General features: G+C 41.5%; 1 protein-coding gene across 1 annotated transcript; it reads left to right on the top strand.

The window, feature by feature from the left end:
* The first annotated feature begins 1266 nt into the window (after positions 1–1266).
* LOC147637135 (mitogen-activated protein kinase kinase kinase 17-like) lies at positions 1267–2927 on the top strand. The gene has a single exon (XM_086800741.1). The coding sequence runs from the start codon at positions 1313–1315 to the stop codon at positions 2549–2551; it is 1239 nt and encodes a 412-aa protein (XP_086656867.1). The 5' UTR covers positions 1267–1312; the 3' UTR covers positions 2552–2927.
* Positions 2928–15892: the final 12965 nt, after the last annotated feature.

Genomic DNA, 15892 nt, shown 5'->3' with positions numbered 1-15892 from the left:
GCATCATTCTTACATCCATCATGACCATTGGTATTCGTTATGGGTTTTATACTAGAGCTCCTCATGTACCATCCACTCGATGTTCTATTATACGAGGTAATTTTGATTATGTTTTTCTATTATAAGATTTTTTTGAGATTTTATTTATCGATGTGTCGTTATGTGCAGGTCCTTTTGAGATTTTATTTATCGATGTGTCGTTATGTGTAGGTCCTTTTGAGATTTGATTTATCGTTGTGTCGTTTGTGCAGGATTCATTGATAGTAGAGCATGTACGGGATGGGTCACCGCTTTACAATAGAGAGCGTATTGTGAGGAGACAAATGAATGATCCTTCTCACAAGAGAAGAATTCAATTTGTTGATTCTGACATTACTGACTAAGAATACGTATTTTGTGGTGCATTTTGAGAATATGTAATATTGGTCCTTTTTTGCATCTTCGTATGCTACATTACTATGATATTTTTGTTTTCCCTATAAATCTACGAGACATGGATGTTATTTTGAGATATGTATATATGAAGTCACTTGCAATAATGTATATATGAAGTCACTTGCAATAATGTATTGTGTTTAAAAACATGACCTAAATCTTGGAGGTTTTCCTGGAACTTTACCTGCCGCCGCAGCAACGTGCGGGTCCAATACTAGTTTTAGTAAGTATGACTTGGAGTAGGATGGGGGTTCAAAGAGTTTTGTAAAAGGACTCTACGATGTAAATATTTTCAGTGTTAATATTACAAATATTTTCCAAAAAAATAAAAATAAATGGTCATTTAGGCTGCTAGCATCGCATCATACATGAGGTTAAGATCTCTATTTTCGTGTAATTATCACATGCCAACGGCTGATGCTGTGTTTTGTTTTGGAAATGAGAGGAGTAGAGCTCAAGAAACGGGGTGGTCGTTGTCAGCTTGTTGTCACTTGTCATTGTGATAGGAACAAGATGCATGTTTTCCGCGAGACTAGGCGCGAAACTTCAAGTTCAACAACTTGACGCAACGCATGAGCAAATTACATTACTGTGCAGCAGCCTAGGGTATTTCGTGCGCTTCTCCGCATGTTCAGTGTGTGTCCACCACGGTCCGGTGACCCGTCCTCATTTTAGTGACCAGTCTCGTAGTAGGGCCTTCCCACGTGGCGTGAGCGCATTCGTCCCTACCGACGTAAGTGTCCGCGTTCAACCAACGACCTTTATCTGCCACCCGCCCACTCCACGTGGAGGCCAGATAAGACCCTGAGTATAAAAACGGCTTGCCTTCCAGGCCTCCTTTCTCTGCTCTTTGATTAAACACCACACACACCTCACAATGCTCCTCCCTGGTACTAGTACCGCTTCTCCTCCTGTCCGCCGCTGGCTCCGCGGCTCCCCCTTGGGCTCTGGCTCCTTTGGCAGCGTCTCCTTGGCTGTCAATTTGGACCATGGCCAACTCTTCGCTGTAAAATCCACCCCTTGCAGCTCCTCCCCCTCCTCCCCTGAGCTGCTCAGCGCTTTAGAAAACGAGCTTAGCGTCCTCCAAAGCCTCCACTCTCCTCGCATCATACAGTGCCTTGGCGGAGATTACTCCCTTCGAAATGGATCTCTCTCCCTCAACGTCTTCCTGGAGTACATGGAGGGAGGCAGCATCGCTGACCTCGTGAAGAAATCAGGGGGCCGATTGGATGAAGGGCGTGTCCGATCCTACACCCGTGGCATTTTGGAAGGCCTGAGTTACCTTCACGAGCAGGGGATTGTACACTCTGACATCAAGGGGCAGAACATCTTGCTGGGATCATGTGGAGTGAAGGTTGCAGATTTTGGGTCAGCCAGGAGGCTGGGAACAACGAAAAACGAAGAAACTGGGGGGTATTTCAGGGGTACCCTTCTCTGGATGGCTCCCGAGGTGGTGCAAGGTGTGGAGCAAGGGAGACCATCGGATATCTGGTCCTTGGGGTGCACAGTCGTGGAGATGCTGCAAGGCAGCCCTCCCTGGGGGACCCAAAATGGACATACATCAGCTGCAAGCGTAGCCGCCGTGCTCTTCAAAATCGGGTGCTCGCTGGAAGACGCCCCTTTGCCGGCGTCTGCATCTGCAGAGGCCAGGGACTTTTTGAAAAAGTGCCTGCAAAGGGATCCCGACACAAGATGGACAGCTGCCCAGCTTTTGGGACACCCCTTTGTTAAAGAGCAGGCGAAGGAGGAGTGGGATTACACAGCGTCGCCTAGGACCACTCTAGATTTCTACAGTGCTAGCGAGGAGAGTGATGCCGAATCAGACACGTCTGTGATCTTTGATGTGCCTGCTGGCTCTTGGTCGACTGCATGTGAGGCACTTTGTGAGAAGAAAGACGGCACAAGTGTCCATGAGCTGGAGGCGAAGGATGGCGATTGGGTGACAGTGCGGCGTGCAAACGGATGGTCGGAAGACAGGCAGAAGCCCTTCATGAGCGGCTGTACTGCTGGAGCAGCAGGGGAGGTGGGCGTAAGAAAGGCTTGGCAGCAGGTGAGCTTCGATTCGGTGGCGTTTTTGGAACACAGAATGAGAGCAAACTCCGCTGTTGTGGGGTGAAAGGACAGATAAGACGCCCGGTGGAGAGTTGATCTCCGCATGGTTTCTTTCAGACTCACAACAGAATGTTTGGCTTGATGAGTTCTCATTGAGGGCGAGGTTCGCTTGGGCTCGCGGCCTGCGGCCTCCTCGATCGCTAGCCTCACCTGCCAATGTTGCACAGCCTAAGTTTCCACTCTAGAAAGCGTATTTTTTCGTACAAGTTTACCACTGCTACCACTGCATGAAACTTGAAAGGCCACGGGATTCTGTGGGGCCTCCAGATTTTGCTTCTGTATAAAGGGACAGGTCACTTTTTTGCTTAAGTGCAGAAGCGTATGGAAGCTATGTAAACTGAGATCATTAAAAGTTTTCCCCAAATGCAAAAGTGCACCTCTCTTATCATGGGGCGATAGCTTAGTTGCTAAGGTGTTTCGTTGGTCAAAACCCACGTTGTGGGTTCGAACTTCGAACCCTGCTGGCTACCCCGATTGATGCCTTGCTGCCCCTGATTTGTGGGATAAGGGGGGTCCCATGGGTACTAAGCCCGCTTCTCTCTAAGGCCAAACTTTTAAAAAAAAAAAGTGCACCTCAAATGTGTGCTATAGTTTATTATTTATGTGTTTGTGTAAATAAACATAATAATGTGTCTTTTTTTGCCGTGGATTACATTAGACCAATAAATATTTTAAATTTAATGGTTTGCAATAAAAATTTCTCTTTTGCACAAAAATTGAAAAGATAGACATTTTTTGAAAAGTTATTGCATATATTCATCAAAATTATTGCTTCGGGTATGTACAAGGCTAAAGTACTATTTACATTGCATCAATCAGTTTCTTTCTTGAAAGTTATGAAAATAGCATCTTTGGTTGTCTTGCAAAGCATAGAACAAAGGCACATAATTGGAGCCATCTAGAAATGATTCATGATTCCCTTCTTCAAACAAGGAACTACCCTCTCCATAAAACAACATGTCTTCATCACTTTCAAGATTGATGGGGTTGTTTCTCGAAACGGGCTTCCCACCATCAGCTTCTTCATTTGCTTCATTGCCAACACCCACATCCGGATAATACCTACAATGAGGAGAATCCAAAAAGAAAATTTGATAAACATCAATCAGTTGAGTGAGATGCGATATCTTCCACTTTTCATGCTGAGGCCGCTCTTTTTTTGTCCATCCCATTTCCAGTTTTAGGGATCAGCTAGTGGGTAGCGGGGTAGTACATCCCCATGTGCAACATATGCAAAAGCGTTGACTCCAATGTTGCCCCAAGCCTATTAGGAATGTAGTTATCCATGTACACATATGCTTGGTCAAATACATTCACTGGCGACAGAGACACTTTAAATCTCTAGCCCCATACAATGCATATTTCTCCCGCCCCCTTGTAATTTCTTCCACCATTACATTGTGACAAAAAAACTTAAAATGAGGTTTAAACATATCTTTCATGCAATAACCCAACATGCCTTCGAATATGTGCAAGCGAACTTGTTTCAAACCCTTGCATATGACAATGCCCCCAGTTGGTTTTGATACATCCCATGCAAGATATTTTTTGATAAGGTTGCCTATAGAGATCAAGGAAACTACCATTATTTTAATGACCATTTGGAAGTGGATATGATTCAATGTTCCACCCTTCTCAAGAGCAACCAAACCATTAATACATTCAGACCGGACAAAGTCTTCTAGTGGTTCCAAGAATGCAATATCTATGTCACCACTCCCAACACTTACTGCCACCTCAAGCAGCCTAGTCAACCAACGAGCGGCACTTTTTTGCATTTGGTAGTATTGTTAATGCTAGGGTCAGAACCTACAGACCTTGCCCTAGTCTTCACCATATGTAGATTTCTAGCCACTTTATTTCCTTCAGACGGTGTGAGAATATGAGGATTTGTTGAATCTTCCATGCCCTTGTCTTTGTCATGGGCATCCGTGGGATGCAGTAGCCTCCAAGACTTTCCCTTTATCCCATGGACGCATAGAAGGGCCTGTTGTGTCTTTACCTACATTTGTGATGTCTGTAAACCCTTGAGGATGGCAAGGTTCCATGGCACACAACACAGAGCCAATCTAATCCAACCCAACCCCACAACAAAGAGCCTATGACAGTCAGACAGACCCAGCCCCCAACCCCAGCCCACAACACAGAGCCTACGACCCAACTGTGAGTTCCCAAGCCCAGAGCCCTCACATAGGTGCCCTTTTATTTCCCCAGCCAATATCCCATCACACCCACGACCGTACCTAAGCCGTACGCACCCTCACGAGGCCAACATACAGAAATTATAAACAGAACAATTAAGATTAATCTATAGAAAGAAGCGTTCTCATCAAATTAGGGTTTTCATCAAAACAAGCATTAATTGGCAGGCTAAACAAATCGAACCAGCAACAACTAATCAAAGACCATCACAGACCACCACAAATGCGGATGCTCTGAGCAACATGGAGGAAGAAAGGAGCAACCCGCATCTTACCTCAGCAACAACAGAGGGGGTGCACAGGAGATGCTGCCCACGACCGAGCCACCCCATGCAATGCAAGAGCAAGGCAGTACGCATGAAGAAAGGAGCAGAGGATGCCCATGCAATGCAGGAGCGAGCAACCCTACATGAAGAAAGGAGCAGCACCCCCTTAATTGCCACCTATCCCCCATGCATACACACTATCCCAAAAATTTCACACATGCTAAATTGTACCTAACACCCATTTAGCCTTATAAACCTTACATTAATGAAGCATTGAACAAGATTAGCATGGTTCTCATCAAATCTAACCAACAAGTAAACAAAAACTAAACAAATCGCGCAGATGCTCTGAGCAACACACAGGAAGAAAGGAGCGACCCACATCTCACCTCAGTAGAGCAGAGGAGGTGCACAGGACACACCCATGACCAAGCCGCCCCCACGCAACACACAGCAGAGGAGGTGCACAAGAAGCCCACATCTCCCCTCAGCACAACAGAGGAGGTGCACAGGATGCCCACGATCGAGCCGCCCCATGCAATGCTGGAGCGAGGCGAACGAAAGGAACAACACACATGAAGAAAGGAGAAGAGGACGCCCACAACCGAGCCCTGCTTCATTGCCACCTAGTCCCATGCATGCACACTGTCCCAAAAAATTCACACATGCTAAATCCTACCTAACATCTTTTAGCCTTAGCCTTGGGGGCCCTTTGTATTAAAAAGGGAGTATTCCACAGAAATTTAATCAAAAAAATGTTCTCGGGGGCCTATAGACCGAAGTATAGGAAAACACACTAAGAGAAAATGTGATAAGTGAATGCTCAATCGAAATGAAGGTAAACTTGACATAAATTGTGGGCAAGGGGCCCCATAACTTCCATAAGCATGTGTTCTTTTCACTACCATGGATTAATTTAGATTGAAGTTATATATGTTATTATCAAGAGTTTGATAAAACCTTTTTGTGAGCTTTTGTTGCGCCTAACATGGTAGTAGCAATGGCGGAAGGACTAGTGGTAGCAGCACGCAAAGAAGAACCCACGATGCACGATGTGAGTACCACCTCAATAGAACATGTGTGAAGGTGGCAGACTGTAACCGTTGTGGAGCCATTGCCAAGATCAAGAAGGCAATGTTTAAAAAGGGTGATCAACTACTGCAGAAACAACAAGATGATGCTAGGTGTAGAGGAATGCTGAGAGCGGTGTGAGCCAACCTACTGTTAGCACAATGAAGTGTAGTTTTATAAAACCTTCATTGTTAGTTGATGTTTTTTTCATGAAGCTTATAGCATGTAGAATTTGGCAAGTGTTTATCAGTGAGTACATGTTATGTGTCATTGTGTAATTAGTCTTAAATGAAATCAAGAACACAATTGAAATTGCTTCTCCCATATGTGTCACCTATTATTCTGGGATGTATGTGTGTGTCATGTTTTTACTTAATGGTACATACTTCGTAAGACAGAGAGAGAGAGTGTGAGTGTGATGTAGAACAAGAGTTGGGAAAAATTATGCATGAGCCTGTCCAGTTGAGCGGAGTCTAGGATGTTCCTCATGACCACGTAAGGGTTGGAGTTTTGAATCTAGAATTTTTGGCGAGATTCTACTCATCTCCCATGGCATTGGCTGGCTAGTCTAATACACTAAACTGTTGTTTTGCCATTCCACTGGCTTTAGGAAAAATAGGGAGAAACACCTAGCGATTCTTGCAGGGGAACAAAACCTCTGGTGGGGAACAAAAATTCTGGTGGGGAACAAAACCTTTGCTAGGAAATAAAACCTTTGCTGGGGAACAAAACCTCTGGCTGGGAACAAGCTCTGCTAGGTCGCATTCTACACCAGTAAGCAAGGGAGAGTGAAAATCCACTTCAAGCAAAACCATGATAAAACTGTAGCATGAAAGGAATTTTTTGGAAAAGTCAACATGAAGAGCTTTTCACCACAAGACTCAACCATATTCAAGCATGGTACATTTCATTTGATTTAGGCTAAGCCAAGTAGTCTGACACTTTTTCAGATAAAGAGATAAACTGAGAGGTGCTCTGCCACTTTGCTAAAGACACTATTTTCATGAAAGTGATGAGGTATTCATAAAATATATCATGCATGATCCTTTAAAATGTTGCTAGGGAATTATTGAGACTATAACATTAACATTATAAGTAAATGCTCCCCACTTGGTGATAAATATAGTATGTCCCTGATCTTTTGGGAGCTATCATGACCTAATTATACCCCTTAAAGCTATCTAAAAATGAATATCCAACATAGAATCTATAAATTATTATGGAAATAGATATATTCTTTTCATTGCATTCAACTTCTTGTAATTTACACATGGACCTGCAACGTCCCATTCTTCTTTAGAACTATCACTATGGGTGACTAACCATGTCACTTTATCCACTGTGGATAAATAAGCTTGACTTTTAATTTATCTATTTTTTCCTTCACTGCATTTAGATTCATTTGGTACATACTCCTTGAGATTGATGTGCTTCTCACAAAATTAAGAATCCACCCCTTTCAAGTCCTTGTAGTTGCATACAACACATCTATACAATTTTAGTGTAATATCTCATGATGCTTCTTTCAAAATTTTGGTTCCAACGTTGCACTTTTCTAAACTATCTTTTTAATCATTCTCATCTCCCAGATTCATAACTTCTTGCCTCTTAAACTCTATGGGTGTGATGAATTTCCCTTTCATGTACTTCCTTGGTATAGCTTTAATGTCATGAATCTAGCATGCCTGCTTCATCTAGTAGGATTGAGGCACTGATATGTATGCAAGTCACCTAGTGGGAAACACACTAAGAAATAATCTAGTCTACATCCACTTGAATTCACTTGGTGGGAAGAATACTGAGAAACAATCTTATGGTTTGTATCTAGCTTAAATAATTAAATTGGATCCAGATTCTACTTGAGGATTTCTTCCACCTCATCTTTATACACCCCTTCCAACAGTTTAAGTCTTCTACACAAATTGGGTGGGCTGAGTTATAGTATATCTTTGGGTGCCATTGTCGCCCATATTTTCTTCTTTTGGTTCCTCAAGGTTATCTAATTTGTGTCCCAATTGTTCTTAACTTGCTTAATGCAACTATGATTGGCTCTGTAACATTGGGTAGAACCCATTTTTGTTGAGATATTAATCTCAACTAGTGCAATTATGGGGGTGATATGCCAGGATGATAGCTCCACATTTTTGCCACTAGCATGGTTGGTGAGATTATAAGTAATATGCCATCAAGTGGTTTATAGGCTATGTGATAACCACTTTGGTGTATAAGAGTAATGGCAAAAGTTATAGTGCTAGCTCATGTAATCGGGTTCACACTATGGACCAACCTTTTGTATATTACAGTAAGAGAGTAATTTCCCTTATAGAATGTGCTCTTATCTTTATGTTATGGTTATAGATAAGAGAATAGAATAAAATTTATCCAATCATCTCTCTTGTGTGTGCTTATCAACTCTTGTGTGTATGTGCTTCTTCTAAGGAGCTTAAGCTCACCCTCTCTCTCTCTCGCATTCTTCTCATGGTATCAGAGCATCAATTTGCACATGAAAGGATCAAGAGGAAATCACAAGAAGTGGTATACAAGTAAGGGCAATTTCATTTCTTTTCCTTTAAATTGGAAGGAAATCTCTATAGGTAGCTACTAGGCAACATAGGAGGCAGGCACAATAGTAAGGTGCATTGTCTCACATCTAGAGCCAACCTTTCTAGTGAAGCAAGAGATATAATGTGTGGAAGAATTTTGTAGGATTGAGGTGATTTCAAAATTTGTATTCGAGGTTGTTTCAAGCCTCATTTTGGCTCTGCTTTTTGCACATACTTTGTGAAAGTGTCAATTTTGAGTGTGTACCCAATTTCTAGTCTGGTGCAAAGTTACGTAGAAATTTGGTTACAAAATAGTCTGTGCAGAGAATTTGAGGTTTGCATGTTGTTGTTGGATTTATGTTTACTAGTCTAGATATACAATTATAGTATAACAGGTTCGCACAAGATGACTATGTTGGAGACTACAGGTTTGCTATATGTGTAGAAGTTTCTACAATAACTATTTGGTAAGTAATCATGTCTAATAGTCTATCCTGGATTGTTAGCAAGAAGCTAGACAAGAATAACTTCAAAGCATAGAAGTTTAGGATAAGAAACTCCCTTATGGAAAAAGGATATTGGGAGTTTATTTCTAGTAACACAGGTAGAGGTAGAGGTAGATCATCTAGAGGCTAAGGTGTAGGTTGGTTTGGAAATAAAAATCATGGGCATCAACAACAACAAGAATCTAATGTACAAATAGGGGGAGAAATAGACCATTATAGAGGTAAGGGGAACCAGAGAAGCCAAGGTAGGTGGCATAGAAATTAGAGTGAAAATATCATGGAGTGCTATTATTGTGGTAAATAAGGTCATATAGGTAAAGGAGTGCTGTATAAAAAGTAGAATGACCTTAAAAGTGGGAAGCTAGAACAAGGGAACTACGCATCTTCAAGTAACCAAGCCTAAGATAGAAGTGAGCATCTTTCTGTGATACAACCTATACTTAGTTCCATGAGTGTTGTAGATGTAAGGAACCCTGGAGATGTATGGTATGTTGATTTAGGTGCTTCTAACCACATGACTAGTCATGGAGAGGTTTGGCAATATGTAAAAAATAGAGAAACTAGGGTATATACAAACAAGTGATAATACTACACATCCTACTGTGTGCATGTTGGTAAGGTGTTATTATCTATACAGGATGAAAAAATGAAGTATGTGTTGATAAGGTGCCTTGTTAATGATAAGGTGCTATTGTCTATGCAGTATGGAAAAATGAAGTACTTGGTTGATGTACTTTATGTTCCAAATTTTACGAAGAACCTATTTTTAGTTGGATAAATGTAGTTGATTGGGTTTTGCAAGTGAGGTTTAACACTCACCATGGTTCCTCTACCTTAGAGTTGGAATCCACTCTTGTGTCTTGTCCTTAAGTGAGAGTGTGAGTTTACTCTTATACAAAGTCTCCTCTTGTTCCCCTTGCCCTCTTGTTAGTTCTTGTGTGTGACAGAATGTGTTGCAAGGGTGGAAGATCCCTTTTCCCTTCTTCTTGCCATGTAGCTAGCTAGAAGGTGTTAGGTTGTGTTGCAAGAGAGAGGTTTATGTGCTTGAGGGTTTGCATCTTGTTTGGAGAAGGATGGGGAGAGTACTATGGTATTCTCTTGGGTTCATTACATGTGGGATGGTGAGAGTGTTCTATGTGTGAGAGCCCTTATCTTGTCTATTGGGATTGAAGCTAATGTCAAAAACATTGTGTTGGAAGCAAAAGCACCCAATAGTATTAAATCCCAAAATGACACATAAATATATAGTAAGAAAAACTAATACACAAGATTGGGTCCAATTTGTCTCCATGGAAGAGTAAGCCCACGCTTTCTCTCGATGTTTTTTAATTTATAAATTCCACATGCATTTCGAGAAGGTCATCTTAAGGGATTTGTATAGTTGTGTTGATCATTTCTTGTTCATTCCATTCATTAGGATGTTAGTAGGTAGTGTAGGTTCTCTTAACCCTCCCTCTCTCTTCATCCTCATCCCTGAGAGCTTGTGTGAGAGGTAAGCATTTGGGGCCCAAGCCTCCTCATTGTCTTCCAATGGCATGCAAACACTCGGGAGCACAAAAAGGCTACACATTGGTTCCATTATCGGGATCATTTGCAAGGAGGTGCCACTCTTAAAGATAGGACCAACAACTACAACAATGCTTGGCAAGGAGCAAAGATGAGCTAACTTGAGAGCCATGACTTTTACAACAAACTGGTGCATCTACAAATCTGGTATTTTAGTTAATTTTTTAGCCTGTTAAAATAACATTTCAAGAGTGCAGGTCAAACAAGAGTGCTATTTTTGGTAAATTTGTGTTGTAAAAAAGATTTCGAATGATAGAAAAAACTAGATTATTACAGAGAAGCTTAAAAAGAACAACTTCCATGAGTGGAGGTTTAGATTGACAAATTTACTAATGGAAAAAGGTTATCGGGATTACATTGAAGGTGAACATGAGGAGGCACCGGGAGATTAATCCAGCTGCTGCAGATGTAGAAGAGTTCAAGGATCGGAATCAAGGAGTAAGGAAAGTCATGTATTATCTTTTTACTAGTATACAGGACACCATGATTGGGCATAGACAGGATGCTAAGTCACCTATGGAGGCATGGGACACCTTGGTGAAGCTGTATGAAACTAACACCAAGGCACAAAAGATTCTGTTGAAGAATGAGCTTCATATTGTGGAGAAGAAGAATATGTCTGTGAATGATGAGGCCTTGAAGATAAAGGGCATTGTGGAATCCCCTGCATCAATTATTGTTTCTGTTAATGATGATGATGATAAGGTGAAAAGTGTGTCTACGTGGTTATGGGCCACAATACAAGACATTCAAGAGATCTATTTAGACTCGGGAGAACATTACAAACTTCACAGATTTTGTGTCAATGCTGATCATTGAAGAGAAGAACTTGGGTGAAGATCAACAGTCTGGTAAGCTTGGACATGTGCAAGCCAATTGCTTTAAGAATCAGAGTGACATGCGAAATAGAAAAGTGCAACAAATTAACTATGCATCCTCTAGCAGAAATAATGAGGATAATGAGAGGTTGTTAGTTATGCAACATGTGGTTAATGTTGTCTAGAAATGATATAGCAATATATAAGGATGATGTATGGCATGCTGATTCAGGTGCTTCGAGAACCACAACAAGTCATGGTGAGTGGTTCAAGGAAATGAAGAGTCTTGAAAGACTAGGTTTTGTTGAAACAAGGGATGACACTTCTCATCCGATTTTCCATGTTGGAGATGTGCCATTGTCTATGCAGGATGGTAAGGTAAAGTACCTTGTAGATGTATTTCATGTTCCGAACATTACACACAATTCGGTTTCAGTTGGCCAGATGATTGAGCAAGGTTTGTAGGGTCTGCGTTTAGCCCTGATGGTGGCTGTTATGTAGTAGAAGACTTTAAAGATAAGTGCAGGTTGGTTGCAAAAGGTAATAAAGTGGATAGAATATTTACATTGAATGTAAATATGCCTGAAGTGAGTGCTGTAATGTTTACAAATGGTTCAGGAGTTGTTGTAGATACATACATTTGGCATAAGAGAATTGGGCATGTAAATGTGCAAAGAATGAAGTCTATGCAGACTAAAGAAATTGTGACAGGGCTGCCTAAGTTTAAAGTTGAAGGTATGCAGAAAGTTTGTGAAGCATGTCAATTTGAAAAGCAAACAAAACATGTATTTCCACATGAAAGAAATGTGAGCAAGAATGTACTAGATGTTGTGCATTTAGATGTATGGGGTCCTGTGAAGACTATATCTATGGGTGGCTACAGGTACTACGTAACATTCATTGATGGGTGGCTATAGGTACTACGTAACATTCATTGATGACCACACAAGAAAAGTGTGGGTGTATTTCATGAAGGAGAAGAGTGAAGTGTTCACTCATGATTTTTAGAATTTCAGAGTGATGGCATAAAAACAAATAGGAAATCATGTGAAGTGCCTAAGGTTAGAATATGGAGGGAGAGAGTAATTCTCCAATGAGTTCTCTGAATTCTTGCAAAAGAATGGCATTCAGAGACAATTTACATGTAGATACACTCTGCAGAGCAAAATGGAGTTGCTGAGTGAAAAAATAGGCACATTAAAGAGATAGTACGAGCATTGATGGCAGAGAAGAATATGCCGCATAGCTATTGGTGAGACTGTGTCTACATCGGTTTATATCATGAACATGACTCCTACTACAGCCATACATGATGTAATGCCAGAGGAGAAATTTACTGGCAAGAAACCTGATTTGTCTCACTTGCAAGTTTTTGGATGTATTGCATATGTGCATGTGCCAGATGAGTTGCATACTAAGTTGGATCCAAAAGCATAAAAATGTGTGTTTATTGGGTATTCCCTTGAGCAAAAGGGATATAGATGTTATAATCCTACTACATGTGAATTGAGGGTAAGCAGGGATATTGTATTTGATGAGATGAGTAGCTGGTACGCTGCTGAAAACGATGTTGTTGGGGCTGATGTAAGTGGAAATGTGGTTGCACAGAATGCAAGTCAACAATCACAGTCATTGAGTGGACCAATAGAGTCCTCATCTAGCGGTTATGTTGATAGAGCATGGAGTGGCAGGCTGCATCATAATACCAGTCCTGAAAATGTAGTTGGTACATCACATAAAGACAAAGAGAAAGTGGTTGAGCCCCTTGGTATGCTTGATATTTCTGTAGGGCATTCTCTTGTTGATGGAGATTCTAGTGGCTCGGAGATGAGCCTTGATGAGAGGCTTGCGATTCTAGAGCAATGAGGGCACCTGGTGTGAAGAAGGCTATAGAAGCCATGAATGCAAAGCTATGAAGATCTGGAAGAGTTAAAAACCATGTGTAGAGGTTGACTTATAATGCTTATGTGGCACATCACTATGCTTATATGGCAAAAGTTGTGTAGGTTATGGAACTCACATGTTTTGATGAGCCTATTGGAAATGTGTGTTGGGAGAAAGCTATGGATGAGGAGATGGATGCATTGTATGGAAATAAGACTTGGGATTTGGTTCCATTGCCTGAAGGGAAGAAATCTATTGGTTGTAAGTGGGTGTATAAGGTGAAACATAACAGTGATGGCAGAATAAGCAGGTATAAGGCTAAAATGGTAGCCAAAGGATATGTGTGTAGACACATGGGATTGATTATATGAGGAGACATTTACCTCGGTTGCAAAGATGGCAACTGTGAGAGTTGTGATTGCAGTGGCTGCTAAAGGCTGGTTTTTACTTCAAATGGATGTAAAAGATGCATTCTTGCAGTGGGCTGCTAAAGGCTGGTTTTTACTTCAAATGGATGTAAAAGATGCGTTCTTGCATGTGGCAACTTGAAAGAAGAAGTGTATATGGATCAACCACCTGGTTTTGAGGATACAGGTCACCCAGAGTATGTATGTAAGCTTCATAAGGCCTTGTATGGGCTGAAGCAAGCTCCATGAGCATGGCATGACAGGATTACTGAGTATCTTGTCACTATTGGTTTTCATATGGCAGATGTAAATCACTCTTTGTATGTGTGCAAGAGTTAAAGGGTATTGTGATCATCACCATATATGTAGATGATCTTATTGTTGGGGGTGACAACTTGGATGTGATTGAGCATGTGAAAAGTCTTCTCAAAAGGAAGTTTGAGATGAAGGATTTAGGAGATTTGCCCTACTTTTTGGGAATTGAGTTCATTCGCACACCTGAGGGTATTTGGCTCTATCACAGAGACATTATGTATTGGACATGTTGTCCAAGTATGGGATGGTTGATTTTAAGACAATCTCGATGCCATTAGATCAAAATGGCAAGCTTAGTGCAAATGCAGGTTGTGTTAGAGGATTCCACTATGTAAAGGTAGATTGTGGGGATTTTGATCTATGTCACGATCAGCAGGCCAGATTTGAGCTACATTGTTGGCTTTGAGAGCCAGTTTATGTAGGTTCCGCGCAAACCATAGCTTGATAGTGTGCGACGCACACTTCGGTATTTGAGGGCCACTATTGATTATGCATTGTTTTATGCAGCACGTGTACCATTGGAGCTATATGGGTACACAAATGCAGATTGGGCACGTAGCATCTTAGACAAGAGATCAACCAGTGGATTTATGTTTTCATTGGGGAGTGTTGTTATGACATGGAGCAGTAAGAAGCAGCCCACACTTGCCTTGTGTCGAGTACAAAGGAGCTACAGTGGAAGCGTGTGAGGTAGCTTGGTTACACAAGCTACTTGCTGTTCTGGGATTACATGTGGAGAGAAAGGTTGTCATATATTGTGACAATCTTAGCAGTATACAGTTGGCCAGGAACCCAATTTTCCATGTACGGATGAAACACATTGAGTTACATTACCACTTCATCAGGGGGAGAGTCTTGGCAGGCGACATCAACTTGGCCTACGTTAGCACACATACGTTAGCACACAAGATCAGGTCCACTGACATCTTTGAAAAGGCCTTGGGAGCTGAGAAGCTCTATAGATTTTGAGATATGCTTGGAGTTCATGAGCTAGAGCTGACATCTTCGAAAAGGCGTTGGGATCTGAGAAGCTCTGTAGATTTTGAGATATGCTTGGAGTTCATGAGAGCTAGAGCTGAGATTGAGCGGGAGTGTTGAGATGTCAAGCTCAACATGAGCTGACACTCACAAGGCGCTTGCATGACCATTCAACATTTACATCACTGGGTTTGGTAGCTGGCATCGACATATCTTCGCCAGAGATTCTACAACTGGACTACACCAATTAGTCCACATCTACCCACTCCTCTTAGTGTGTTAACATTATGGACCACTTGTATATACTCTATTATATGTGTTAGTCACTTTATCTTCTTTGTAGACCTTTTTTGTTATGTGAAGAAGAAGAAGAACTTTCAGCCTCTCACCTTGTGTGTTCTCTTCTAGGGTTTATGTGAGTGTGTATGTGTGCAAGAGCTCAAGCTCTCTCCTCCCTTGCATCTTTTTGATCAAATATGTTTGTGAGGCCAATGCTGGCTTGCTTGGTTACATAACAAGGCTTGCTAGTCAGGTGTGCAAATCATTTGGATATCATCACAAAGGATGCTAATGATGAAGGAAGGTTAGATCAAGAAATTAAATGCTTGACTGTCTAACAAGGCGAATGAATACAATGAGTTGATAGAAGTTTTTCATGCAGAGCATTTGCAAAACCATGAATCGGATCAAAAAGCAAAGGATCTAGAGGCCAAGAACAATAAATTAGAAGGGGTGTTAGACAAGACAGTCAAACATGGGCCCAACTCTAATTTAGATACACATGAACGAG

Source organism: Cibotium barometz, chromosome 7, assembly GCF_041138505.1.
Source record: "Cibotium barometz isolate CiBa-2024 chromosome 7, ASM4113850v1, whole genome shotgun sequence".
In the NCBI taxonomy this organism is placed as follows: domain Eukaryota; kingdom Viridiplantae; phylum Streptophyta; class Polypodiopsida; order Cyatheales; family Cibotiaceae; genus Cibotium; species Cibotium barometz.
The sequence above is the reverse complement of the archived record's forward strand: the minus strand, read 5'-3'. Positions and strand labels throughout refer to the sequence as shown.